General features: G+C 60.6%; 2 protein-coding genes across 7 annotated transcripts in view; one reads left to right on the top strand and one right to left on the bottom strand.

Annotated features, from left to right (window-relative positions):
- The window catches only part of SYN1 (synapsin I), an 87,130-nt gene extending 84,482 nt beyond the window's left edge, over window positions 1–2,648 (top strand). Inside the window, exons 10-13 of one of the 4 annotated variants that reach the window (XM_075324537.1) lie at window positions 280–423; window positions 607–670; window positions 770–1,430; window positions 1,844–2,648. In XM_075324537.1, the coding sequence (XP_075180652.1) occupies window positions 280–423; window positions 607–670; window positions 770–1,430; window positions 1,844–1,871 (897 nt within the window). In that variant the 3' untranslated portion in view covers window positions 1,872–2,648. Of the gene's footprint in view, window positions 1–279; window positions 424–606; window positions 671–769; window positions 1,466–1,805 lie in introns of all 4 variants that reach the window. The other 3 variants (XM_075324536.1, XM_075324540.1, XM_075324539.1) reach the window with 3 other exon arrangements.
- A 4,697-nt stretch (window positions 2,649–7,345) lies between these two features.
- Window positions 7,346–25,813, bottom strand: part of ARAF (A-Raf proto-oncogene, serine/threonine kinase) — a 38,542-nt gene continuing 20,074 nt past the window's right edge. For 2 of the 3 annotated variants that reach the window (XM_075324532.1, XM_075324533.1), the window contains exons 9-17: window positions 25,783–25,810; window positions 12,462–12,580; window positions 12,138–12,340; window positions 11,876–12,052; window positions 11,608–11,654; window positions 10,541–10,659; window positions 10,337–10,465; window positions 9,974–10,108; window positions 7,346–8,079 (exon numbers count right to left, since the gene is read on the bottom strand). In XM_075324532.1, the coding sequence (XP_075180647.1) occupies window positions 7,939–8,079; window positions 9,974–10,108; window positions 10,337–10,465; window positions 10,541–10,659; window positions 11,608–11,654; window positions 11,876–12,052; window positions 12,138–12,340; window positions 12,462–12,580; window positions 25,783–25,810 (1,098 nt within the window). In that variant the 3' untranslated portion in view covers window positions 7,346–7,938. The remainder of the gene's footprint in view (window positions 8,080–9,973; window positions 10,109–10,336; window positions 10,466–10,540; window positions 10,660–11,607; window positions 11,655–11,875; window positions 12,053–12,137; window positions 12,341–12,461; window positions 12,581–25,782; window positions 25,811–25,813) is intronic. The other variant, XM_075324534.1, reaches the window with a different exon arrangement.

The raw sequence follows: 25,813 nt of genomic DNA, 5'->3' as shown, positions 1-25,813 counted from the left end.
GAACGGGGACGCCACCCAGAGGCTGGAACAGGAGCGCCGTGCGAGGGACATGAGGCCACCCCACCCAGGGGCTGGAACGGGGGCACCGTGTGAGGGACAGGAGGCCGTGGGAACGGAGGCGCCACCCCGGGGCCGGAACGGGGCCGCCGTGTGAGGGACAGGAGGCTGTTGGAACGGGGACACCACCCGGGGGCCGGAACAGGAGTGCCGTGCGAGGGACACAAGGCCGTGCCTCCCAGGGGCCGGTACATCACTTAAGCTTCTTCCTCTTCCCGCCAGGTTGTGGGCTCCTCTATGCCGCTAATTGGCGACCAGCAGGAAGAGGACCGGCACCTGATAGCGGATCTGGTGGTCAGTAAGATGGCGCAGGCTCTGCAGTGCAGCTCCTCCCCGAGCCGCTCCCTGCACGCGCAGCAGCCCCAGGTAAGACAAGGCCGGTTCCCAGACATTAAAGGGATGCTCTGCGGCTTCTCACTTTTGCATTGGGATGATGCGTGGCGCCAATCAGTGGCGCTTCACGTGTCCTAATACAGAAGTGAGTGGCTGCGGAGACCCCCTTTAATCTCCTTCTCGGCCGCCCTTATTTGTGATTTGCTTCAATCGCAGGCTCAGCTTGTGCACTCCCGGTCTGGACCCCCCGTCCAGCAGCAGCAGAGACCCTCTCCACAAGGTAGAGCCCCTCCATAGATATTATCAGTATGGTGGGAATATTCATTACCTCTAATGGCAGCAGAGTAATTAACGGTGCCCCGCCTCTCATCTGTTACAGGGGGTCCTCCTGCGGCACAGGGTCCTCAGCGGCAGGGTCCTCCCTCCCAGCAGAGGCCTCCACCTCAAGGACAGCAGCTTCAAGGTTTAGGTCCTCAGTCATCACAACACCCACCCAACCTCCCCAGCCCCGGGGCACAGCAGCGGCAAATGATCCCGCCGCAACAGCCGCAAGGGTCGCCCCAGCAGATGAGGCCCCAACAACAGCCATCACCCCGCCAATCCCAGTCCCCCCAACGGCAGCCGAGCCCACAGTCACCCCAACGGCAGCAGCAGGCTCCCCCTATGCCAGCAGGGCCAAAGCCAATGGGTGTCCAGCCCCCTCAGCCTCGGCAACCTGGACCCCCAAGGCAGCCAGTTCCCGCAGGACCCCAGCAGAAGCCTCCACCGCCCGTCCATCAACAACAACATGGCATCCGCCAACCGGGACAGCAGCCGCCGCCACCGCAGCAGCAGCAACGGCAGTCAGCTCCAGGCGGACCCCAGCAACAGCCGCCACAGCAGCCACCCCAACCACAACAGCCGCCACAGCGACCCATGACCCAGCAGCCCAGGCCTAACCCTCAAGGACCTGGGCAGGGTTCACGTCCTGGCGGCCCCCAAAAGCCTCAGTTGGCTCAGAAGCCGGGCCAAGAGCTGCCCCCATCCCAGCCGCAGCTGAAGTAAGAGCCCCCGAGGTTCTGGGCGGGCCACGCAGGTTTCAGCTTCCTATACTACCTATTGCATCCCTTTTTTTTGCATGCCGCTTAGGTGAGGTAGGCACAGCTTTGGCAGAGACCGGGGGTTTTGTTTTGGGGTTCGGTGGGTTGTAGACGGTGGGGACTAGCTTAGTGTGAGCGACTAATACTGCATGACATTAACTGATCATTATTTTTTTTTCCTCCCTCTTCCCCCCGTCTCTTGTGTCCTCCCCCGACGCCATTATGAACATTCCCTTTAAAAAAAAAAAAAAAACCTTCTGCTCCACCTCCCTCCTCCCCCCACACCCCCGACCCTTCCACCGCCATCTCCTCTCATCATCGGCCATCGTCCTCCAGTAAGTCCCAGTCCCTCACCAACTCCTTCACCCTTGCAGACTCACCGGCTCCACGCTCCAGTCTTAGTCACGACGAGGTGAAGGCCGAAACCATCCGCAACCTGAGGAAATCCTTCGCCAGTCTCTTCTCAGACTGAGGGGGGTCCATTTTTCGCACCCCCCCACCCCCCCTCCTTTTACCCGTCACATCTCCGTGTGTTCTCCTCCCGCTCCCTTCACCCGTGTGCACGGCTTTGCTAGATATGGAGAGGAGACCGAGGATGGGAGGAAGAGGCTGTGACACCCCGACGTACCGGAATAGCAGAGCCGAGCGTGCCGGCAGTATGGGGACTACATAGAGCATGCGGGGCCGCAGCTGCGCCCACCCTCCGTGTACATATACGCACTTCCCCGGAGCCCGTGTATCTGTTGTGTGTGTTCTTCTCTCCTCCCGGCCCCCTCTCGGTATCTATCCCTCCCGGATCCGTCAGTTCTTTTGATTCGTGGTGTGTTGCGGTGTTTTACCCCCTTCCCCCCCCCCCAATCTTCTGTTGCCCCCGTCCCCCGTCGCCCCCCTCCGGTAACACTGTTGTGATGTGCGTGCTCTGCAGCTTGCCGTGCGGTTACTATCGTGATATGATTGTTGTAAGTATTCAGAGTATCTATTATATCATGACTATATCCCCCTCCCCCTCCCGTCCCCCCCATTCTATGCGGCCCCCCGCAGAGCCCATGACGTGTGCGTAACGTGTGTCAGCGTTTGTGTGCAGATGTGAAAAAAAACAAAAAAAAAAACACCCAAAAAGGGGGCAAAGAAAATGTGATGTGTCCAAATAAAACTATTCTCTAAGAGCAAGAAAAAAAATGTCTGGTGTCCGGTGTGTATGTGGGGGGGGTGTGGAAGACCACCACAGCCGCGAGCTGAAATCCTCTGCGCTGCTCAGCGAGATGCTCCCCGAGAGATGGACGTGCTGCACACTGCGCCCTCTGGTGGTGAGAATCCAGAATGCAGATCCAATATCCAGCCCTGACATGTCTGATCACACACATCCTCAGCAGGCGAAGGGTTAATGCGCCAGCCTCCGGGGGTCTCTGCTACAGGAGGGGTCCAGCATTAACCAGCAAGAAATATGGCCCCCCACATGGAGAGCATAACCCCCTGCCCCGTCACCCCAGAGTATAGCCCCCTCACCCCCAGAGTATAGCCCCCTCACCCCCAGAGTATAGCCCCCTCACCCCCAGAGTACAGCCCCCTCACCCCAGAGTACAACCCCCTGCCCCGTCACCCCAGAGTATAGCCCCCTCACCCCAGAGTACAACCCCCTGCCCCGTCACCCCAGAGTATAGCCCCCTCACCCCAGAGTATAGCCCCCTCACCCCAGAGTATAGCCCCCTCACCCCCAGAGTATAGCCCCCTCACCCCCAGAGTATAGCCCCCTCACCCCCAGAGTATAGCCCCCTCAACCCCAGAGTATAGCCCCCTCACCCCAGAGTATAGCCCCCTCACCCCAGAGTATAGCCCCCTCACCCCAGAGTATAGCCCCCTCACCCCAGAGTATAGCCCCCTGCCCCCAGAGTATAGCCCCCTGCCCCCAGAGTATAGCCCCCTCACCCCAGAGTATAGCCCCCTCACCCCAGAGTATAGCCCCCTCACCCCAGAGTATAGCCCCCTGCCCCCAGAGTATAGCCCCCTCACCCCAGAGTACAACCCCCTGCCCCGTCACCCCAGAGTATAGCCCCCTCACCCCAGAGTATAGCCCCCTCACCCCCAGAGTATAGCCCCCTCAACCCCAGAGTATAGCCCCCTCACCCCAGAGTACAACCCCCTGCCCCGTCACCCCAGAGTATAGCCCCCTCACCCCAGAGTATAGCCCCCTCAACCCCAGAGTATAGCCCCCTCAACCCCAGAGTATAGCCCCCTCAACCCCAGAGTATAGCCCCCTCACCCCAGAGTATAGCCCCCTCACCCCAGAGTATAGCCCCCTGCCCCCAGAGTATAGCCCCCTGCCCCCAGAGTATAGCCCCCTCAACCCCAGAGTATAGCCCCCTCACCCCAGAGTACAACCCCCTGCCCCATCACCCCAGAGTATAGCCCCCTCACCCCAGAGTATAGCCCCCTCAACCCCAGAGTATAGCCCCCTCAACCCCAGAGTATAGCCCCCTCAACCCCAGAGTATAGCCCCCTCAACCCCAGAGTATAGCCCCCTCAACCCCAGAGTATAGCCCCCTCAACCCCAGAGTATAGCCCCCTCAACCCCAGAGTATAGCCCCCTCACCCCAGAGTATAGCCCCCTCACCCCAGAGTATAGCCCCCTCACCCCAGAGTATAGCCCCCTCACCCCAGAGTATAGCCCCCTGCCCCCAGAGTATAGCCCCCTCACCCCAGAGTACAACCCCCTGCCCCGTCACCCCAGAGTATAGCCCCCTCACCCCCAGAGTATAGCCCCCTCAACCCCAGAGTATAGCCCCCTCACCCCAGAGTATAGCCCCCTCACCCCAGAGTATAGCCCCCTCACCCCAGAGTATAGCCCCCTCACCCCAGAGTATAGCCTTCTCACCCCAGAGTATAGCCCCCTCACCCCAGAGTACAGCCCCCTGCCCCCAGAGTACAGCCCCCTTCCCCCTCACCCCAGAGTATAACCCCCTGCCCCCTCACCCCAGAGTACAGCCCCCTGCCGCCTCACCCCAGAGTACAGCCCCCTGCCCCCTCACCCCAGAGTACAGCCCCCTGCCCCCTCACCCCAGAGTACAGCCCCCTGCCGCCTCACCCCAGAGTACAGCCCCCTGCCGCCTCACCCCAGAGTATAACCCCCTTCCCCCTCACCCCAGAGTACAGCCCCCTGCCGCCTCACCCCAGAGTACAGCCCCCTGCCGCCTCACCCCAGAGTACAGCCCCCTGCCCCCTCACCCCAGAGTACAGCCCCCTGCCGCCTCACCCCAGAGTACAGCCCCCTGCCCCCTCACCCCAGAGTACAGCCCCCTTCCCCATTTCCCCAGAGTACAGCCCCCTGCCCCCTCACCCCAGAGTACAGCCCCCTCACCCCAGAGTACAGCCCCCTCACCCCAGAGTACAGCTCCCTTCCCCCTCACCCCAGAGTACAGCCCCCTGCCCCCTCACCCCAGAGTACAGCCCCCTGCCCCCTCACCCCAGAGTACAGCCCCCTGCCCCCTCACCCCAGAGTACAGCCCCCTGCCCCCTCACCCCAGAGTACAGCCCCCTGCCCCCTCACCCCAGAGTACAGCCCCCTGCCCCCTCACCCTGGTGTATGACCTCCGGCCCCCGGTATATGACCTCCGGCCCCCAGTGTATGACCCCCGGTATATGACCTCCGGCCCCCAGTGTATGACCCCCGGTATATGACCTCCGGCCCCCAGTGTATGACCCCCGGTATATGACCTCCGGCCCCCAGTGTATGACCTCCGGCCCCCGGTATATGACCCCCGGTATATGACCTCCGGCCCCCAGTGTATGACCTCCGGCCCCTCACCCCTTGGTGCATAACCTCTGGTCGCATTGTGGAGAGATTCTCTGCCCTCTCCTATCTCCATCCTCTATAGACTTATACTTTGTATGAACCTCGTCTAGAATTAAAAACACTTTGCACATTGTAATGAGATGTCTCCACATTACTGCAGAGGCCCCCTATAGTCTGCTCCCCTCAACATCACAGCTATCCTCTGTCCACAGAATCTCCACCCCCACTTCTACAACCAATTCCGAGCGTCGGATGGAGCAGAGTAAAGCCACCACCACCGGACCCAGCCGTACATCACCAAGCACAATGCCGAGCCATACAATGCTGAGCCATACATCACCAAGCACAATGCCGAGCCGTACATCACCAAGCACAATGCCGAGCCGTGCATCACCAAGCACAATGCTGAGCCGTGCATCACCAAGCACAATGCCGAGCCGTACATCACCAAGCACAATGCCGAGCCGTACATCACCAAGCACAATGCCGAGCCATACATCACCAAGCACAATGCCGAGCCGTACATCACCGAGCACAATGCCGAGCCGTACATCACCAAGCACAATGCCGAGCCGTACATCACCAAGCACAATGCCGAGCCATACATCACCAAGCACAATGCCGAGCCGTACATCACCAAGCACAATGCCGAGCCGTACATCACCAAGCACAATGCCGAGCCATACATCACCAAGCACAATGCCGAGCCATACATCACCAAGCACAATGCCGAGCCGTACATCACCAAGCACAATGCCGAGCCCTACATCACCAAGCACAATGCCGAGCCGTACATCACCAAGCACAATGCCGAGCCGTACATCACCAAGCACAATGCCGAGCCGTACATCACCAAGCACAATGCCGAGCCGTGCATCACCAAGCACAATGCCGAGCCGTACATCACCAAGCACAATGCCGAGCCGTACATCACCAAGCACAATGCCGAGCCATACATCACCAAGCACAATGCCGAGCCGTACATCACCAAGCACAATGCCGAGCCGTACATCACCAAGCACAATGCCGAGCCGTACATCACCAAGCACAATGCCGAGCCGTACATCACCAAGCACAATGCCGAGCCGTACATCACCAAGCACAATGCCGAGCCGTACATCACCAAGCACAATGCCGAGCCGTGCATCACCAAGCACAATGCCGAGCCGTACATCACCAAGCACAATGCCGAGCCGTACATCACCAAGCACAATGCCGAGCCGTACATCACCAAGCACAATGCCGAGCCGTACATCACCAAGCACAATGCCGAGCCGTACATCACCAAGCACAATGCCGAGCCGTACATCACCAAGCACAATGCCGAGCCGTACATCACCAAGCACAATGCCGAGCCGTACATCACCAAGCACAATGCCGAGCCGTACATCACCAAGCACAATGCCGAGCCGTACATCACCAAGCACAATGCCGAGCCGTACATCACCAAGCACAATGTCGAGCCGTACATCACCAAGCACAATGCCGAGCCGTACATCACCAAGCACAATGCCGAGCCGTACACCACCAAGCACAATGCCGAGCCGTACACCACCAAGCACAATGCCGAGCCGTACATCACCAAGCACAATGCAGAGTCGTACATCACCAAGCACAATGCCGAGCCGTACATCACCAAGCACAATGCCGAGCCGTACATCACCAAGCACAATGCCGAGCCGTACATCACCAAGCACAATGCCGAGCCCATACATCACCAAGCACAATGCCGAGCCGTACATCACCAAGCACAGTGCAGAGCCATACATCACCAAGCACAATGCCGAGCCGTACATCACCAAGCACAATGCCGAGCCGTACATCACCAAGGACAATGCCGAGCCGTACATCACCAAGGACAATGCCGAGCCGTACATCACCAAGGACAAATCTTTGTTTTTTTTACACCAAACTTATTTTATTTAAAACTATATATATATTACACATCCGTATATTCAATGCAGCTCAGATTTCCCTCACCGTACAGTTTAATTTATGGGATTCTCAAGCATGACCAGGCTCCACATTCCCCCTCCTCACAGCGGAGGACGGCCGACCTCACACGTGACAAAGCGACGATTGATGATAGAAAAAAAAAAAAAAATCATTAAATCTGATTTTTTACAAACAATTCTCCCCAATTACCGGAAGAAAAACAAAAATACCAGAAGAAGGAATCAGGCACGTGTAGAAATAAATACGCCCCCTCTTGGATTCACGGCTCGCGACAGTCCCTTTGATTTGGCGGCAGGAGGCGGGGCCTGGGTATTGGCCACGCCCCATAGACACGGGAAAAGGCATGGTGCAGTTTGATTCGCTCATGGCAAATAATTTGCATTCATTCTATTGGTTCCCAAAGGCCCAGATTTCGTCACAGTGCATTGTGGGATGCCTTAAAGGGGAGCTCCAAGCTCTGTGCAGACGTTGGCATGTGCTCCATTACAGCAGCAGCTTGTGGTTGCTCTCCATCACACGGATCCCACTCTCTGTGGCTATGACGACCAATCACCCCAATATCTTTAAGACGACCGGGAGACGCCCCGGAGAAGACAAGCAGCGAGGAAGGAAAATCCAGTGAGGAAGCGGAGGAAGAAGAAAGTAACAGAGGACAGGACGGGGCGGCCGAGGCCCCGAGTCAGAAACTGCCACCCCCCAAGTATGAAAGATGGAGGACGCAGATCACTGAGGCACGAGGCGCAGGGTGTTAATCAGGAAGGGGTTCAGGTCCTCGGAGTTCACCGCCCGGTGGAGAGAGGGTTCAGACGCACTGCGCTCGATTTTAGGGAGCGCTCGCTGCAACAACTCAATGGAGGAGAGGATCTAAGAGAGAGAAGTGACAAAGAAGAGCAAAAGCCATGAATATGGCGTCATTACTACAGGAGACAACCAGCATCACTGTGTACATACATTACTGACCTCCTGTGTTATACTCCAGAGCTGCACTCACTATTCTACTGGTGCAGTCACTGTGTACATACATTACTGATCCTGAGTTACCTCCTGTATTATACTCCAGAGCTGCACTCACTATTCTGCTGGTGCAGTCACTGTGTACATACATTACATTACGGAGTTACCTCCTGTATTATCCTCCAGAGCTGCACTCACTATTCTATTGGTGCAGTCACTGTGTACATACATTACATTACTGATCCTGAGTTACCTCCTGTATTATACTCCAGAGCTGCACTCACTATTCCGCTGGTGCACTCACTGTGTACATACATTACTGACCTCCTGTATTATCCCTCCAGAGCTGCACTCACTATTCTGCTGGTGCAGTCACTGTGTACAATCACATTACTGATCCTGAGTTACCTCCTGTATTATACCTCAGAGCTGCACTCACTATTCTGCTGGTGCAGTCACTGTGTACATACATTACTGATCCTGAGTTACCTCCTGTATTATACTCCAGAGCTGCACTCACTATTCCGCTGGTGCACTCACTGTGTACATACATTACTGACCTCCTGTATTATCCTCCAGAGCTGCACTCACTATTCTGCTGGTGCAGTCACTGTGTACATACATTACTGATTCCTGAGTTACCTCCTGTATTATACTCCAGAGCTGCACTCACTATTCTGCTGGTGCAGTCACTGTGTACATCACATTACTGATCCTGAGTTACCTCCTGTATTATACCTCAGAGCTGCACTCACTATTCTGCTGGTGCAGTCACTGTGTACATACATTACTGACCTCCTGTATTATCCTCCAGAGCTGCACTCACTATTCTGCTGGTGCAGTCACTGTGTACATACATTACATTACTGATCCTGAGTTACCTCCTGTATTATACTCCAGAGCTGCACTCACTATTCTGCTGGTGCAGTCACTGTGTACATACATTACTGATCCTGAGTTACCTTCTGTATTATACTCCAGAGCTGCACTCACTATTCTGCTGGTGCAGTCACTGTGTACATCACATTACTGATCCTGAGTTACCTCATGTATTATACCTCAGAGCTGCACTCACTATTCTGCTGGTGCAGTCACTGTGTACATACATTACTGATCCTGAGTTACCTCCTGTATTATACTCCAGAGCTGCACTCACTATTCTGCTGGTGCAGTCACTGTGTACATACATTACTGATCCTGAGTTACCTCCTGTATTATACCCCAGAGCTGCACTCACTATTCTGCTGGTGCAGTAACTGTGTACATACATTACATTACTGATCCTGAGTTACCTCCTGTATTATACTCCAGAGCTGCACTCGCTATTCTGCTGGTGCAGTCACTGTGTACATACATTACATTACTGATCCTGAGTTACCTCATGTATTATACCTCAGAGCTGCACTCACTATTCTGCTGGTGCAGTCACTGTGTACATACAATTACTGATCCTGAGTTACCTCCTGTATTATACTCCAGAGCTGCACTCACTATTCTGCTGGTGCAGTCACTGTGTACATACATTACTGATCCTGAGTTACCTCCTGTATTATACCCCAGAGCTGCACTCACTATTCTGCTGGTGCAGTCACTGTGTACATACATTACTGATCCTGAGTTACCTCCTGTATTATACCCCAGAGCTGCACTCACTATTATGCTGGGTGCAGTAACTGTGTACATACATTACATTACTGATCCTGAGTTACCTCCTGTATTATACTCCAGAGCTGCACTCGCTATTCTGCTGGTGCAGTCACTGTGTACATACATTACTGTATTATACTCCAGAGGCTGCGCTCACCTGTGGGAAGAGCGGCCTCTCGTCCCTCTTGAATTTCATGCAGTTTGCTAGCAGTCTTTTCATGGCTTTGGGGCAGTTGTTGGAGACTTTGCTGAGGTCAGGATTGAGGTATCCGCGGCCGACCATGAAGATGATCTGCGGGGAAGGATATTCTGTGATGACGCGATTCCTCCTTACAACGCAGGCCGCACGTTTGATTTTCACCTCCCCCCCCTCCTCCGTGCAGGATAATTCCCAGCATGACCACACAACAAAGGCTTTCACAGTGCATGCTGGGAGTTGTAGTTTTTTACGGTGAGAGATTGGCTCTATGACATCTTGGGGTCACCCCTTGAAGACGTCACCGAAGCGTCTGCTCCTCACCTGGTCTCTGTTGTTGATATTTGCATAAGGCAGCACTCCGGCCATCAGCTCGTACAGCACCACCCCGTAGGCGTAGACGTCGGACTGGAAGCTGTACGGACTGTTCTGCATCCGGATCACCTCCGGGGCCTGAAAACGGAAGAAAACCCATCAGCGCGGGAGCGAGAAGAGACGCCGAGCCACCCAGCGAAGCGAGGAGCTCACCATCCATAGGATGGATCCACTGGGCTGCTCCACCTGCTGCGATCCGCTCCACCGCGTCTTCACCGTGGCCAAGCCAAAATCCCCGATCTTCACCGTCAGACCCTCGTGAAGGAAGATGTCTACGCACCCGGTTAAGGAGGACATGAGGGTCAACACCCAGGAGGACCCAGTGCGCCCGCGATGTACACAAAACAGCCCATTGGTTCCAATAGGAATTGTGTAATGCCTCGGGTCACCTGTGGGGGGCGCTGCAGGGAGACTGAGCACGGGTTACACCTGATCGCAGGAGAACCCATTATCTCTACTACCAAAGTGAAGAGCCCCTTTAAGAGGCGGCTTTACAAAATCAGATCTTACATGTGCACTGGTAAGGGGAGGAGCATAAAATGTGTCATGCCACACCCCTTTGGCTTAATACATAGTATTGGGTGTCAGGAGAACCCATTATCTCTACTACCAAAGTGAAGAGCCCCTTTAAGAGGCGGCTTTACAGAATCAGATCTTACATGTGCACTGGTTGTAAGGGGGAGGAGCATAAAATGTGTCATACCCCGCCCCTTTGGCTTAATACATAGTATTGTGTGTCAGGAGAACCCATTATCGCGACTACCAAAGTGAAGAGCCCCTTTAAGAGGCGGCTTTACAGAATCAGATCTTACATGTGCACTGGTAAGGGGGAGGAGCATAAAATGTGTCATGCCCCCGCCCCTTTGGATTAATACATAGTATTGGGTTCAGGAGAACCCATTATCTCTACTACCAAAGTGAAGAGCCCCTTTAAGAGGCGGCTTTACAGAATCAGATCTTACATGTGCACTGGTAAGGGGGAGGAGCATAAAATGTGTCATGCCCCGCCCCTTTGGCTTAATACATAGTATTGGGTGTCAGGAGAACCCATTATCTCTACTACCAAAGTGAAGAGCCCCTTTAAGAGGCGGCTTTACAGAATCAGATCTTACATGTGCACTGGTAAGGGGGAGGAGCATAAAATGTGTCATGCCCCGCCCCTTTGGCTTAATACATAGTATTGGATGTCACATGGCACTAAAGTAGACATGGAAGGATACTGTTAGACTTCAGGTCACGATGGATGATATTCTTCGCATGGAGGTAGCTAGAAAGTAGAAAAAAAAGGTCAAACATGACAAAGCAAGAAGAGGCAAGGGTTATAAAGTGACATAGAGACGGAAAATATCCACAGAATCAGCAGTGTAGTAATGAGGATAAGCCACCAGATGGCGCTGTGTCCCCTAGAATCCATTCCCCCCATTCTCAGTGCAGGGTCGTTATTTTTTGGCCTGGATCTATTATGGGGGGGGGGGCGTCATGACTTACTCCATCCCCTGCGCCGTCTGTCGTGCGATGTCGATCAGCTGGAAGACGTCAAACCGCGTCTCGATGACGTGCAGGTGGCGGTACAGGCTGCTCCCCTCGCACCACTGGGTGATTATTGCAAAGTTGGGTTTCGTCATGAAGCCCATGAAGAGGAGGATGTTGACGTGACGCGTTTTCCTGTAAGGAAGGGGGGGGGGTTGTTAGTGATGTGGACACATGTCGCGGGGGGTGGTCTTCTCCTGGGACGTGTCCCCCTCCTCACCTAAGGACCTGCATCTCGTTCTTGAAGGCCTGGATCTGCTCGGCGGTGGGATTGGTCACTTTCAGGATCTTGACGGCCACGTCGCCGTGCCACTTGCCTCGGTACACCGTGCCGAAGGATCCCGTGCCGATGCGCTTCAGGATCACCACCTCGCTGGAGTTCACCTCCCAGTAGTAGCTGGAGTCCCGGTACCCCAACTGTTTCTAGGGGGAGAAATCAGAACCAGGGGCGACGTTTACATGACACGTCGGACCCCCAGTGGTCCATGCACCGCAGACATCGGGGGGGAGCAGAGCTCTATATCTCCGTATATCCATCACTCACCACTTTCTTCTTTTCATCAGAGGACGACGTCCTCCGGTCTCTCGGGGCCTCCACGGGCGACTTGGCTGGTGGGGACTTACTGCCAATAGGGGGGACGGTTTTGGGGGTTCCATCCTTGGCTGAAAATAGAATTATTGTTACTTACAGACGGGGGTCACTGAAAAGTAGGAGGACACACAAGAACTTATGGGGGTGCTGGACGGAGAGCGGGAGAAACAGAGGACGTGGGGGGGTGGATGAAGAGAAGACACATAGGGGTCTACACGAGACGGAGAGCGCCTGATGGAGGACACGGGATAGGGTGCGCTGGATGGATGGAGGACACGGGATAGGGTGCGCTGGATGGATGGAGGACACGGGATAGGGTGCGCTGGATGGATGGAGGACACGGGATAGGGTGCGCTGGATGGATGGAGGACACGGGACAGGGTGCACTGGATGGATGGAGGACACGGGACAGGGTGCGCTGGATGGATGGAGGACACAGGACAGGGTGCGCTGGATGATGGAGGACACGGGACAGGGTGCGCTGGATGGATGGAGAACACGGGATAGGGTGCGCTGGATGGATGGAGGACACGGGACAGGGTGCGCTGGATGGATGGAGGACACGGGACAGGGTGCGCTGGATGGATGGAGGACACAGGACAGGGTGCGCTGGATGATGGAGGACACAGGACAGGGTGCGCTGGATGGGATGGAGGACACGGGACAGGGTGCGCTGGATGGATGGAGGACACGGGGGACAAGGTGCGCTGGATGGAGGACACGGGATAGGGTGCGCTGGATGGATGGAGGGACACGGGACAGGGTGCGCTGGATGGATGGAGAACACGGGATAGGGTGCGCTGGATGGATGGAGGACACGGGATAGGGTGCGCTGGATGGATGGAGGACACGGGGATAGGGTGCGCTGGATGGATGGAGGACACGGGACAGGGTGCGCTGGATGGATGGAGGACACGACACAGGGTGCACTGGATGGAGAAACACAGGGGGACAGGGTGCGCTGGATGGATGGAGGACACGGGACAGGGTGCGCTGATGGAGAACACAGGGGGACAGGGGTGCGCTGGATGGAGGCAGAACACAGGGGGACAGGGTGCGCTGGATGGATGAAGGACACGGGACAGGGTGCGCTGGATGGATGGAGGACACGGGATAGGGTGCACTGGATGGATGGAGGACACAGGACAAGGTGCGCTGGATGGATGGAGGACACAGGACAGGGTGCGCTGGATGGATGGAGGACACAGGACAGGGTGCGCTGGATTGGATGGAGGACACGGGGATAGGGTGCGCTGGATGGATGGAGGACACGGGATAGGGTGCGCTGGATGGATGGAGGACACGGGATAGGGTGCGCTGGATGGATGGAGGACACAGGACAGGGTGCGCTGGATGGATGGAGGACACGGGATAGGGTGCGCTGGATGATGGAGGACACGGGATAGGGTGCGCTGGATGGATGGAGGACACAGGACAGGGTGCGCTGGATGGATGGAGGACACGGGATAGGGTGCGCTGGATGGATGGAGGACACGGGACAGGGTGCGCTGGATGGATGGAGGACACGACAGGGTGCACTGGATGGAGAACACAGGGGGACAGGGTGCGCTGGATGGATGGAGGACACGGGACAGGGTGCGCTGGATGGATGGAGGACACGGGACAGGGTGCGCTGGATGGATGGAGGACACGACACAGGGTGCGCTGGATGGAGAACACAGGGGGACAGGGTGCGCTGGATGGAGACAGAACACAGGGGGACAGGGTGCGCTGGATGGAGACAGAACACAGGGGGACAGGGTGCGCTGGATGGAGACAGAACACAGGGGGACAGGGTGCGCTGGATGGAGGCAGAACACAGGGGGACAGGGTGCGCTGGATGGATGAAGGACACGGGACAGGGTGCGCTGGATGGATGGAGGACACGGGACAGGGTGCGCTGGATGGATGAAGGACACGGGACAGGGTGCGCTGGATGGATGGATGAAGGACACGGGACAGGGTGCGCTGGATGGAGAACACAGGGGGACAGGGTGCGCTAGATGGATGGAGGACACGGGACAGGGTGCGCTGGATGGAGGCAGAACACAGGGGGACAGGGTGCCAGGTGGAGGACAGAGGACGGTGCCTCTGGATGGGGGGGGGGACACATGGGGGTCTATACAGGGGAAGGAGGAAGGGCACTATATAGACAGAGAATACACGGGTCTACAAGAGATGGGACGCTGGATGGAGGACACATGGGTCTATACAGGGAAAGATGGCCGCTGACTGGACGGAGGACACAGGAGCCTACACAGGGGGCACCGGATGGAAAGACGAGGACCCCCATGTTACGTATGGTGGTTTCGAAAGCACAGGGGTGTGAGAAGGGGACGGGGGGGCTGGATGGATGGAGGACACGCAGGGGTCTGTACAGGGGACGGGGGTTGCTGGATGGATGGAGGACACACAGGGGTCTGTACAGGGGACGGGGGGTGCTGGATGGATGGAGGACACACAGGGGTCTGTACAGGGGACGGGGGGGGGGGGCTGGATGGAAAGCAGGACACGCAGGGGTCCGTACAGGGGATGGGGGGTGCTGGATGGATGGAGGACACACAGGGGTCTGTACAGGGGACGGGGGGGGGGGGGCTGGATGGAAAGCAGGACACGCAGGGGTCTGTACAGGGGACGGGGGGGGCTGGATGGAAAGCAGGACACGCAGGGGTCTGTACAGGGGATGGGGGGGGTGCTGGGTGGAAAGCAGGACACGCAGGGGTCTGTACAGGGGACGGGGGGGGCTGGATGGAAAGCAGGACACGCAGGGGTCTGTACAGGGAACGGGGGGGGCAGGATGGAAAGCAGGACACGCAGGGGTCTGTACAGGGGACGGGGGGGCAGGATGGAAAGCAGGACACGCAGGGGTCTGTACAGGGGACGGGGGGGGGGGGCTGGATGGAAAGCAGGACACGCAGGGGTCTCTACAGGGGACGGGGGGTGCTGGATGGAAAGCAGGACACGCAGGGGTCTGTACAGGGGACGGGGGGGGGGGGGGGCTGGATGGAAAGCAGGACACGCAGGGGTCTGTACAGGGGACGGGGGGGCTGGATGGATGGAGGACACGCAGGGGTCTGTACAGGGGACGGGGGGGGGGCTGGATGGAAAGCAGGACACGCAGGGGTCTGTACAGGGGACGGGGGGGCTGGATGGAAAGCAGGACACGCAGGGGTCTGTACAGGGGACGGGGGGGGGTGCTGGATGGAAAGCAGGACACGCAGGGGTCTGTACAGGGGACGGGGGGGCTGGATGGAAAGCAGGACACGCAGGGGTCTGTACAGGGGACGGGGGGTGCTGGATGGATAGAGGACACGCAGGGGTCTGTACAGGGGACGGGGGGGCTGGATGGATGGAGGACACGCAGGGGTCCGTACAGGGGACGGGGGGGGCTGGATGGATGGAAAGCAGGACACGCAGGGGTCTGTACAGGGGACGGGGGGGGCTGGATGGAAAGCAGGACACGCAGGGGTCTGTACAGGGGACGGGGGTGCTGGATGGAAAGCAGGACACACAGGGGTCCGTACAGGGGACGGGGGGGGGGTGCTGGATGGAAAGCAGGACACACAGGGGTCTGTACAGGGGACGGGGGGGGCTGGATGGAAAGCAGGACACGCAGGGGTCCGTACAGGGGACGGGGGGGTGCTGGATGGAAAGCAGGACACGCAGGGGTCTGTACAGGGGACGGGGGGTGCTGGATGGAAAGCAGGACACGCAGGGGTCTGTACAGGGGACGGGGGGTGCTGGATGGAAAGCAGGACACGCAGGGGTCTGTACAGGGGACGGGGGGGGCTGGATGGAAAGCAGGACACGCAGGGGTCTGTACAGGGGACGGGGGGGCTGGATGGAAAGCAGGACACGCAGGGGTCTGTACAGGGGACGGGGGGGGCTGGATGGAAAGCAGGACACGCAGGGGTCTGTACAGGGGACGGGGGGTGCTGGATGGAAAGCAGGACACACAGGGGTCTGTACAGGGGACGGGGGGTGCTGGGTGGAAAGCAGGAGACACAGGGGTCTGTACAGGGGACGGGGGGGGGGGGGATGGATGGAAAGCAGGACACGCAGGGGTCTGTACAGGGGACGGGGGGTGCTGGGTGGAAAGCAGGAGACACAGGGGTCTGTACAGGGGACGGGGGGGGGGGGATGGATGGAAAGCAGGACACGCAGGGGTCTGTACAGGGGACGGGGGGGGGTGCTGGATGGAAAGCAGGACACGCAGGGGTCTGTACAGGGGACGGGGGGGGCTGGATGGAAAGCAGGACACGCAGGGGTCTGTACAGGGGACGGGGGGTGCTGGATGGAAAGCAGGACACACAGGGGTCTGTACAGGGGACGGGGGGTGCTGGGTGGAAAGCAGGAGACACAGGGGTCTGTACAGGGGACGGGGGGGGGGGGATGGATGGAAAGCAGGACACGCAGGGGTCTGTACAGGGGACGGGGGGTGCTGGATGGAAAGCAGGACACGCAGGGGTCTGTACAGGGGACGGGGGGGGGGGGGTGCTGGGTGGAAAGCAGGACACGCAGGGGTCTGTACAGGGGACGGGGGGGGCTGGATGGAAAGCAGGACAGGCAGGGGTCTGTACAGGGGACGGGGGGGGGGGGGGGGGCTGGATGGAAAGCAGGACACACAGGGGTCTGTACAGGGGACGGGGGGTGCTGGATGGAAAGCAGGACACGCAGGGGTCTGTACAGGGGACGGGGGGTGCTGGATGGAAAGCAGGAGACACAGGGGTCTGTACAGGGGACGGGGGGGGGGGCTGGGTGGAAAGCAGGACACGCAGGGGTCTGTACAGGGGACGGGGGGGGGCTGGATGGAAAGCAGGACAGGCAAAGGTCTGTACAGGGGACGGGGGGGGGGCTGGATGGAAAGCAGGACACACAGGGGTCCGTACAGGGGACGGGGGGGCTGGATGGAAAGCAGGACACGCAGGGGTCTGTACAGGGGACGGGGGGGCTGGATGGATGGAGGACACGCAGGGGTCCGTACAGGGGACGGGGGGGGGGGTGCTGGATGGAAAGCAGGACACACAGGGGTCTGTACAGGGGACGGGGGGGGGCTGGATGGAAAGCAGGACACGCAGGGGTCTGTACAGGGGACGGGGGGGGGCTGGATGGAAAGCAGGACACGCAGGGGTCTGTACAGGGGACGGGGGGTGCTGGATAGATGGAGGATACGCAGGGGTCCGTACAGGGGACGGGGGGGCTGGATGGAAAGCAGGACACGCAGGGGTCTGTACAGGGGACGGGGGGGGGCTGGATGGAAAGCAGGACACGCAGGGGTCTGTACAGGGGACGGGGGGGGCTGGATGGAAAGCAGGACACACAGGTGTCTGTACAGGGGACGGGGGGTGCTGGGTGGAAAGCAGGAGACGCAGGGGTCTGTACAGGGGACGGGGGGGGGGGGGGGGCTGGATGGAAAGCAGGACACGCAGGGGTCCGTACAGGGGACGGGTGCTGGATGGAAAGCAGGACACGCAGGGGTACGTACAGGGGACGGGGGGGGGGGGGGGGCTGGATGAAAAGCAGGACACGCAGGGATCTGTACAGGGGACGGGTGCTTGATGGAAAGCAGGACACGCAGGGGTCTGTACAGGGGACGGGGGGGGGGCTGGATGGAAAGCAGGACACACAGGGGTCTGTACAGGGGGGGACGGGGAGGGGGGGCTGGATGGAAAGCAGGACACGCAGGGGTCTGTACAGGGGACGGGGGGGGGGGGCTGGATGGAAAGCAGGAGACACAGGGGTCCGTACAGGGGATGGGGGGTGCTGGATGGAAAGCAGGACACACAGGGGTCTGTACAGGGGACGGGGGGGCAGGATGGAAAGCAGGACACGCAGGGGTCTGTACAGGGGACGGGGGGGCAGGATGGAAAGCAGGACACGCAGGGGTCTGTACAGGGGACGGGGGGGGGGCTGGATGGAAAGCAGGACACGCAGGGGTCTGTACAGGGGACGGGGGGGGCTGGATGGAAAGCAGGACACGCAGGGGTCTCTACAGGGGACGGGGGGTGCTGGATGGAAAGCAGGACACGCAGGGGTCTGTACAGGGGACGGGGGGGGGGCTGGATGGAAAGCAGGACACGCAGGGGTCTGTACAGGGGACGGGGGGGGGGGGTGGATGGAAAGCAGGACACGCAGGGGTCTGTACAGGGGACGGGGGGGGGCTGGATGGAAAGCAGGACACGCAGGGGTCTGTACAGGGGACGGGGGGGCTGGATGGAAAGCAGGACACGCAGGGGTCTGTACAGGGGACGGGGGGGGGCTGGATGGAAAGCAGGACACGCAGGGGTCTGTACAGGGGACGGGGGGGGCTGGATGGAAAGCAGGACACGCAGGGGTCTGTACAGGGGACGGGGGGGGCTGGATGGAAAGCAGGACACGCAGGGGTCTGTACAGGGGACGGGGGTGCTGGATGGAAAGCAGGACACGCAGGGGTCCGTACAGGGGACGGGGGGGGGGGGTGCTGGATGGAAAGCAGGACACACAGGGGTCTGTACAGGGGACGGGGGGTGCTGGATGGAAAGCAGGACACGCAGGGGTCTGTACAGGGGACGGGGGGTGCTGGATGGAAAGCAGGAGACACAGGGGTCTGTACAGGGGACGGGGGGGGGGGGGGCTGGGTGGAAAGCAGGACACGCAGGGGTCTGTACAGGGGACGGGGGGGGGGCTGGATGGAAAGCAGGACAGGCAGGGGTCTGTACAGGGGACGGGGGGGGGGCTGGATGGAAAGCAGGACACACAGGGGTCCGTACAGGGGACGGGGGGGCTGGATGGAAAGCAGGACACGCAGGGGTCCGTACAGGGGACGGGGGGGCTGGATGGAAAGCAGGACACGCAGGGGTCCGTACAGGGGATGGGGGGTGCTGGATGGAAAGCAGGACACGCAGGGGTCCGTACAGGGGACGGGGGGGCTGGATGGAAAGCAGGACACGCAGGGGTCTGTACAGGGGACGGGGGGGCTGGATGGAAAGCAGGACACGCAGGGGTCCGTACAGGGGACGGGGGGGCTGGATGGAAAGCAGGACACGCAGGGGTCCCGTACAGGGGACGGGGGGGGGGTGCTGGATGGAAAGCAGGACATGCAGGGGTCTGTACAGGGGACGGGGGGGCTGGATGGAAAGCAGGACACGCAGGGGTCCGTACAGGGGACGGGGGGGGGGTGCTGGATGGAAAGCAGGACACACGGGTCTGTACAGGGGACGGGGGGGCTGGATGGATGGAGGACACGCAGGGGTCCGTACAGGGGACGGGGGGGCTGGATGGATGGAGGACACGCAGGGGTCTGTACAGGGGACGGGGGGTGCTGGATGGAAAGCAGGACACACAGGGGTCTGTACAGGGGACGGGGGGGCTGGATGGAAAGCAGGACACACAGGGGTCTGTACAGGGGACGGGGGGGCTGGATGGAAAGCAGGACACACAGGGGTCTGTACAGGGGACGGGGGGGCTGGATGGAAAGCAGGACACACAGGGGTCTGTACAGGGGACGGGGGGGGTGCTGGGTGGAAAGCAGGACACGCAGGGGTCTGTACAGGGGACGGGGGGGCTGGATGGAAAGCAGGACACGCAGGGGTCTGTACAGGGGACGGGGGGGCTGGATGGAAAGCAGGACACGCAGGGGTCTGTACAGGGGACGGGGGGGCTGGATGGATGGAGGACACGCAGGGGTCCGTACAGGGGACGGGGGGGGTTGCTGGGTGGAAAGCAGGACACGCAGGGGTCTGTACAGGGGACGGGGGGTGCTGGGTGGAAAGCAGGACACGCAGGGGTCTGTACAGGGGACGGGGGGGCTGGATGGAAAGCAGGACACGCAGGGGTCTGTACAGGGGACGGGGGGGCTGGATGGAAAGCAGGACACGCAGGGGTCTGTACAGGGGACGGGGGGGCTGGATGGATGGAGGACACGCAGGGGTCCGTACAGGGGACGGGGGGGGTTGCTGGGTGGAAAGCAGGACACGCAGGGGTCTGTACAGGGGACGGGGGGTGCTGGGTGGAAAGCAGGACACGCAGGGGTCTGTACAGGGGACGGGGGGTGCTGGATGGAAAGCAGGACACGCAGGGGTCTGTACAGGGGACGGGGGTGCTGGATGGAAAGCAGGACACACAGGGGTCTGTACAGGGGACGGTGGGGGGTGCTGGATGGATGGAGGACACGCAGGGGTCCGTACAGGGGAAGGGGGGGCTAGATGGATGGAGGACACGCAGGGGTCTGTACAGGGGACGGGGGGGGGGGGTGCTGGATGGAAAGCAGGACACACAGGGGTCTGTACAGGGGACGGGGGGGGTGCTGGATGGAAAGCAGGACACGCAGGGGTCCGTACAGGGGACGGGGGGGGGGCTGGACGGAAAGCAGGACACGCAGGGGTCTGTACAGGGGACGGGGGGTGCTGGATGGAAAGCAGGACACGCAGGGGTCTGTACAGGGGACGGGGGGTGGTGGGTGGAAAGTAGGACACGCAGGGGTCTGTACAGGGGACGGGGGGGGGCTGGGTGGAAAGCAGGACACAGGGGTCTGTATAGGGGACGGGGGGGGGGGCTGGATGGAAAGCAGGACACGCAGGGGTCTGTACAGGGGACGGGGGGGTGCTGGGTGGAAAGCAGGACACAGGGGTCTGTATAGGGGACGGGGGGGGGCTGGATGGAAAGCAGGACACGCAGGGGTCTGTACAGGGGACGGGGGGTGCTGGGTGGAAAGTAGGACACGCAGGGGTCTGTACAGGGGACGGGGGGTGCTGGATGGAAAGCAGGACACGCAGGGGTCTGTACAGGGGACGGGGGGTGCTGGATGGAAAGCAGGACACGCAGGGGTCTGTACAGGGGACGGGGGGTGCTGGGTGGAAAGTAGGACACGCAGGGGTCTGTACAGGGGACGGGGGGTGCTGGGTGGAAAGCAGGACACAGGGGTCTGTATAGGGGACGGGGGGGGGGCTGGATGGAAAGCAGGACACGCAGGGGTCTGTACAGGGGACGGGGGGGCTGGATGGAAAGCAGGACACACAGGGGTCTGTACAGGGGACGGGGGGTGCTGGGTGGAAAGCAGGACACAGGGGTCTGTACAGGGGACGGGGGGGGTGCTGGGTGGAAAGCAGGACACAGGGGTCTGTATAGGGGACGGGGGGGGCTGGATGGAAAGCAGGACACGCAGGGGTCTGTACAGGGGACGGGGGGGTGCTGGATGGAAAGCAGGACACGCAGGGGTCTGTACAGGGGACGGGGGGGCTGGATGGAAAGCAGGACACACAGGGGTCTGTACAGGGGACGGGGGGGGTGCTGGATGGAAAGCAGGACACACAGGGGTCTGTACAGGGGACGGGGGGGTGCTGGGTGGAAAGCAGGACACGGGTCTGTACAGGGGACGGGGGGGCTGGATGGAAAGCAGGAGACACAGGGGTCTGTACAGGGGACGGGGGGTGGCTGGATGGAAAGCAGGACACGCAGGGGTCCGTACAGGGGACGGGGGGTGCTGGATGGAAAGCAGGACACACAGGGGTCTGTACAGGGGACGGGGGGTGCTGGGTGGAAAGTAGGACACGCAGGGGTCTGTACAGGGGACGGGGGGGGGCTGGATGGAAAGCAGGAGACACAGGGGTCCGTACAGGGGACGGGGGGTGGCTGGATGGAAAGCAGGACACGCAGGGGTCCGTACAGGGGACGGGGGGTGCTGGATGGAAAGCAGGACACACAGGGGTCTGTACAGGGGACGGGGGGTGCTGGGTGGAAAGTAGGACACGCAGGGGTCTGTACAGGGGACGGGGAGGGGGCTGGATGGAAAGCAGGACACACAGGGGTCTGTACAGGGGACGGGGGGGGCTGGATGGATGGAGGACACACAGGGGTCTGTACAGGGGACGGGGGGTGCTGGATGGAAAGCAGGACACACAGGGGTCTGTACAGGGGACGAGGGGGGGGGGTGCTGGATGGAAAGTAGGACACGCAGGGGTCTGTACAGGGGACGGGGGGGGGGGGGGCTGGATGGAAAGCAGGACACACAGCGGTCTGTACAGGGGACGGGGGGTGCTGGATGGAAATCAGGACACGCAGGGGTCTGTACAGGGGACGGGGGGGGGGGGCTGGATGGATGGAGGACACACAGGGGTCTGTACAGGGGACGGGGGGGGCTGGATGGAAAGCAGGACACGCAGGGGTCCGTACAGGGGACGGGGGGGGCTGGATGGAAAGCAGGACACGCAGGGGTCTGTACAGGGGATGGGGGGTGCTGGATGGAAAGCAGGACACGCAGGGGTCCGTACAGGGGACGGGGGGGGCTGGATGGAAAGCAGGACACGCAGGGGTCTGTACAGGGGACGGGGGGGGCTGGATGGAAAGCAGGACACGCAGGGGTCTGTACAGGGGACGGGGGGGGCTGGATGGATGGAGGACACACAGGGGTCTGTACAGGGGACGGGGGGGGGGTGCTGGATGGAAAGCAGGACACGCAGGGGTCTGTACAGGGGACGGGGGGTGCTGGATGGAAAGCAGGACACAGGGGTCTGTACAGGGGACGGGGGGGGTGCTGGGTGGAAAGCAGGACACACAGGGGTCTGTACAGGGGACGGGGGGGGCTGGATGGAAAGCAGGACACGCAGGGGTCTGTACAGGGGACGGGGGGGGGTGCTGGATGGAAAGCAGGACACGCAGGGGTCTGTACAGGGGACGGGGGGTGCTGGATGGAAAGCAGGACACGCAGGGGTCTGTACAGGGGACGGGGGGGCTGGATGGAAAGCAGGACATGCAGGGGTCTGTACAGGGGACGGGGGGGGGCTGGATGGAAAGCAGGACACAGGGGTCTGTACAGGGGACGGGGGGTGCTGGATGGAAAGCAGGACACACAGGGGTCTGTACAGGGGACGGGGGGGTGCTGGATGGAAAGCAGGACACACAGGGGTCTGTACAGGGGACGGGGGGGGGGGCTGGATGGAAAGCAGGACAGGCAGGGGTCCGTACAGGGGACGGGGGGGGCTGGATGGAAAGCAGGACACAGGGGTCTGTACAGGGGACGGGGGGTGCTGGATGGAAAGCAGGACACGCAGGGGTCTGTACAGGGGACGGGGGGGGGGCTGGATGGAAAGCAGGACAGGCAGGGGTCTGTACAGGGGACGGGGGGGGCTGGATGGAAAGCAGGACACAGGGGTCTGTACAGGGGACGGGGGGTGCTGGATGGAAAGCAGGACACGCAGGGGTCTGTACAGGGGACGGGGGGGCTGGATGGAAAGCAGGACACAGGGGTCTGTACAGGGGACGGGGGGTGCTGGATGGAAAGCAGGACACACAGGGGTCTGTACAGGGGACGGGGGGCGTGCTGGATGGAAAGCAGGACACACAGGGGTCTGTACAGGGGACGGGGGGGGGCTGGATGGAAAGCAGGACACGCAGGGGTCTGTACAGGGGACGGGGGGGTGCTGGGTGGAAAGCAGGACACGGGTCTGTACAGGGGACGGGGGGGCTGGATGGAAAGCAGGACACAGGGGTCTGTACAGGGGACGGGGGGGTGCTGGATGGAAAGCAGGACAGGCAGGGGTCCGTACAGGGGACGGGGGGGGCTGGATGGAAAGCAGGACACAGGGGTCTGTACAGGGGACGGGGGGTGCTGGATGGAAAGCAGGACACGCAGGGGTCTGTACAGGGGACGGGGGGGGCTGGATGGAAAGCAGGACACAGGGGTCTGTACAGGGGACGGGGGGTGCTGGATGGAAAGCAGGACATGCAGGGGTCTGTACAGGGGACGGGGGGGGGCTGGATGGAAAGCAGGACACGCAGGGGTCTGTACAGGGGACGGGGGGTGCTGGATGGACAGCAGGACACAGGGGTCTGTACAGGGGACGGGGGGGGGGCTGGATGGAAAGCAGGACACGCAGGGGTCTGTACAGGGGACGGGGGGGGGGCTGGATGGAAAGCAGGACACGCAGGGGTCTGTACAGGGGACGGGGGGGGGGGGCTGGATGGAAAGCAGGACACGCAGGGGTCTGTACAGGGGACGGGGGGGGGGGGCCGGATGGAAAGCAGGACATGCAGGGGTCTGTACAGGGGACGGGGGGGTGCTGGATGGAAAGCAGGACACGCAGGGGTCTGTACAGGGGACGGGGGGGGCTGGATGGAAAGCAGGACACGCAGGGGTCTGTACAGGGGACGGGGGGGTGCTGGATGGAAAGCAGGACACGCAGGGGTCTGTACAGGGGACGGGGGGGTGCTGGGTGGAAAGCAGGACACGCAGGGGTCTGTACAGGGGACGGGGGGGGGGCTGGATGGAAAGCAGGACACACAGGGGTCTGTACAGGGGACGGGGGGGGGTGCTGTATGGAAAGCAGGACACGCAGGGGTCTGTACAGGGGACGGGGGTGCTAGATGGAAAGCAGGACACACAGGGGTCTGTACAGGGGACGGGGGGGGGGTGCTGTATGGAAAGCAGGACACGCAGGGGTCTGTACAGGGGACGGGGGTGCTAGATGGAAAGCAGGACACACAGGGGTCTGTACAGGGGACGGGGGGGGGTGCTGTATGGAAAGCAGGACACGCAGGGGTCTGTACAGGGGACGGGGGGGGTGCTGGATGGAAAGCAGGACACGCAGGGGTCTGTACAGGGGACGGGGGGCTGGATGGAAAGTAGGACACGCAGGGGTCTGTACAGGGGACGGGGGTGCTAGATGGAAAGCAGGACACACAGGGGTCTGTACAGGGGACGGGGGGGGGGGTGCTCTATGGAAAGCAGGACACACAGCGGTCTGTACAGGGGACGGGGGGTGCTGGATGGAAATCAGGACACGCAGGGGTCTGTACAGGGGACGGGGGGGGGTGCTGGGTGGAAAGCAGGACACGCAGGGGTCTGTACAGGGGACAGGGGGGTGCTGGATGGAAAGCAGGACACGCAGGGGTCTGTACAGGGGACGGGGGGGTGCTGGGTGGAAAGCAGGACACGCAGGGGTCTGTACAGGGGACGGTGGGGGGTGCTGGGTGGAAAGCAGGACACGCAGGGGTCTGTACAGGGGACGGGGGGGGTGCTGGGTGGAAAGCAGGACACGCAGGGGTTTGTACAGGGGACGGGGGGGGGTGCTGGGTGGAAAGCAGGACACGCAGGGGTCTGTACAGGGGACGGGGGGGGTGCTGGGTGGAAAGCAGGACACGCAGGGGTCTGTACAGGGGACGGGGGGGGGGGGGGTGTTGGGTGGAAAGCAGGACAGGCAGGGGTCTGTACAGGGGACGGGGGTGCTGGGTGCAGAGGGGAGTATATGGGGGTCTACAAGGATCGGGGCAGTATGTACACAGCGGAGATATCACTCACGGGAGATGGCCGCGTTCCTTAACGCCTCCTG

This window comes from Anomaloglossus baeobatrachus, chromosome 9, assembly GCF_048569485.1.
Source record: "Anomaloglossus baeobatrachus isolate aAnoBae1 chromosome 9, aAnoBae1.hap1, whole genome shotgun sequence".
NCBI classification, from domain to species: domain Eukaryota; kingdom Metazoa; phylum Chordata; class Amphibia; order Anura; family Aromobatidae; genus Anomaloglossus; species Anomaloglossus baeobatrachus.
This window is presented reverse-complemented; position numbering and strand designations above follow the sequence as displayed.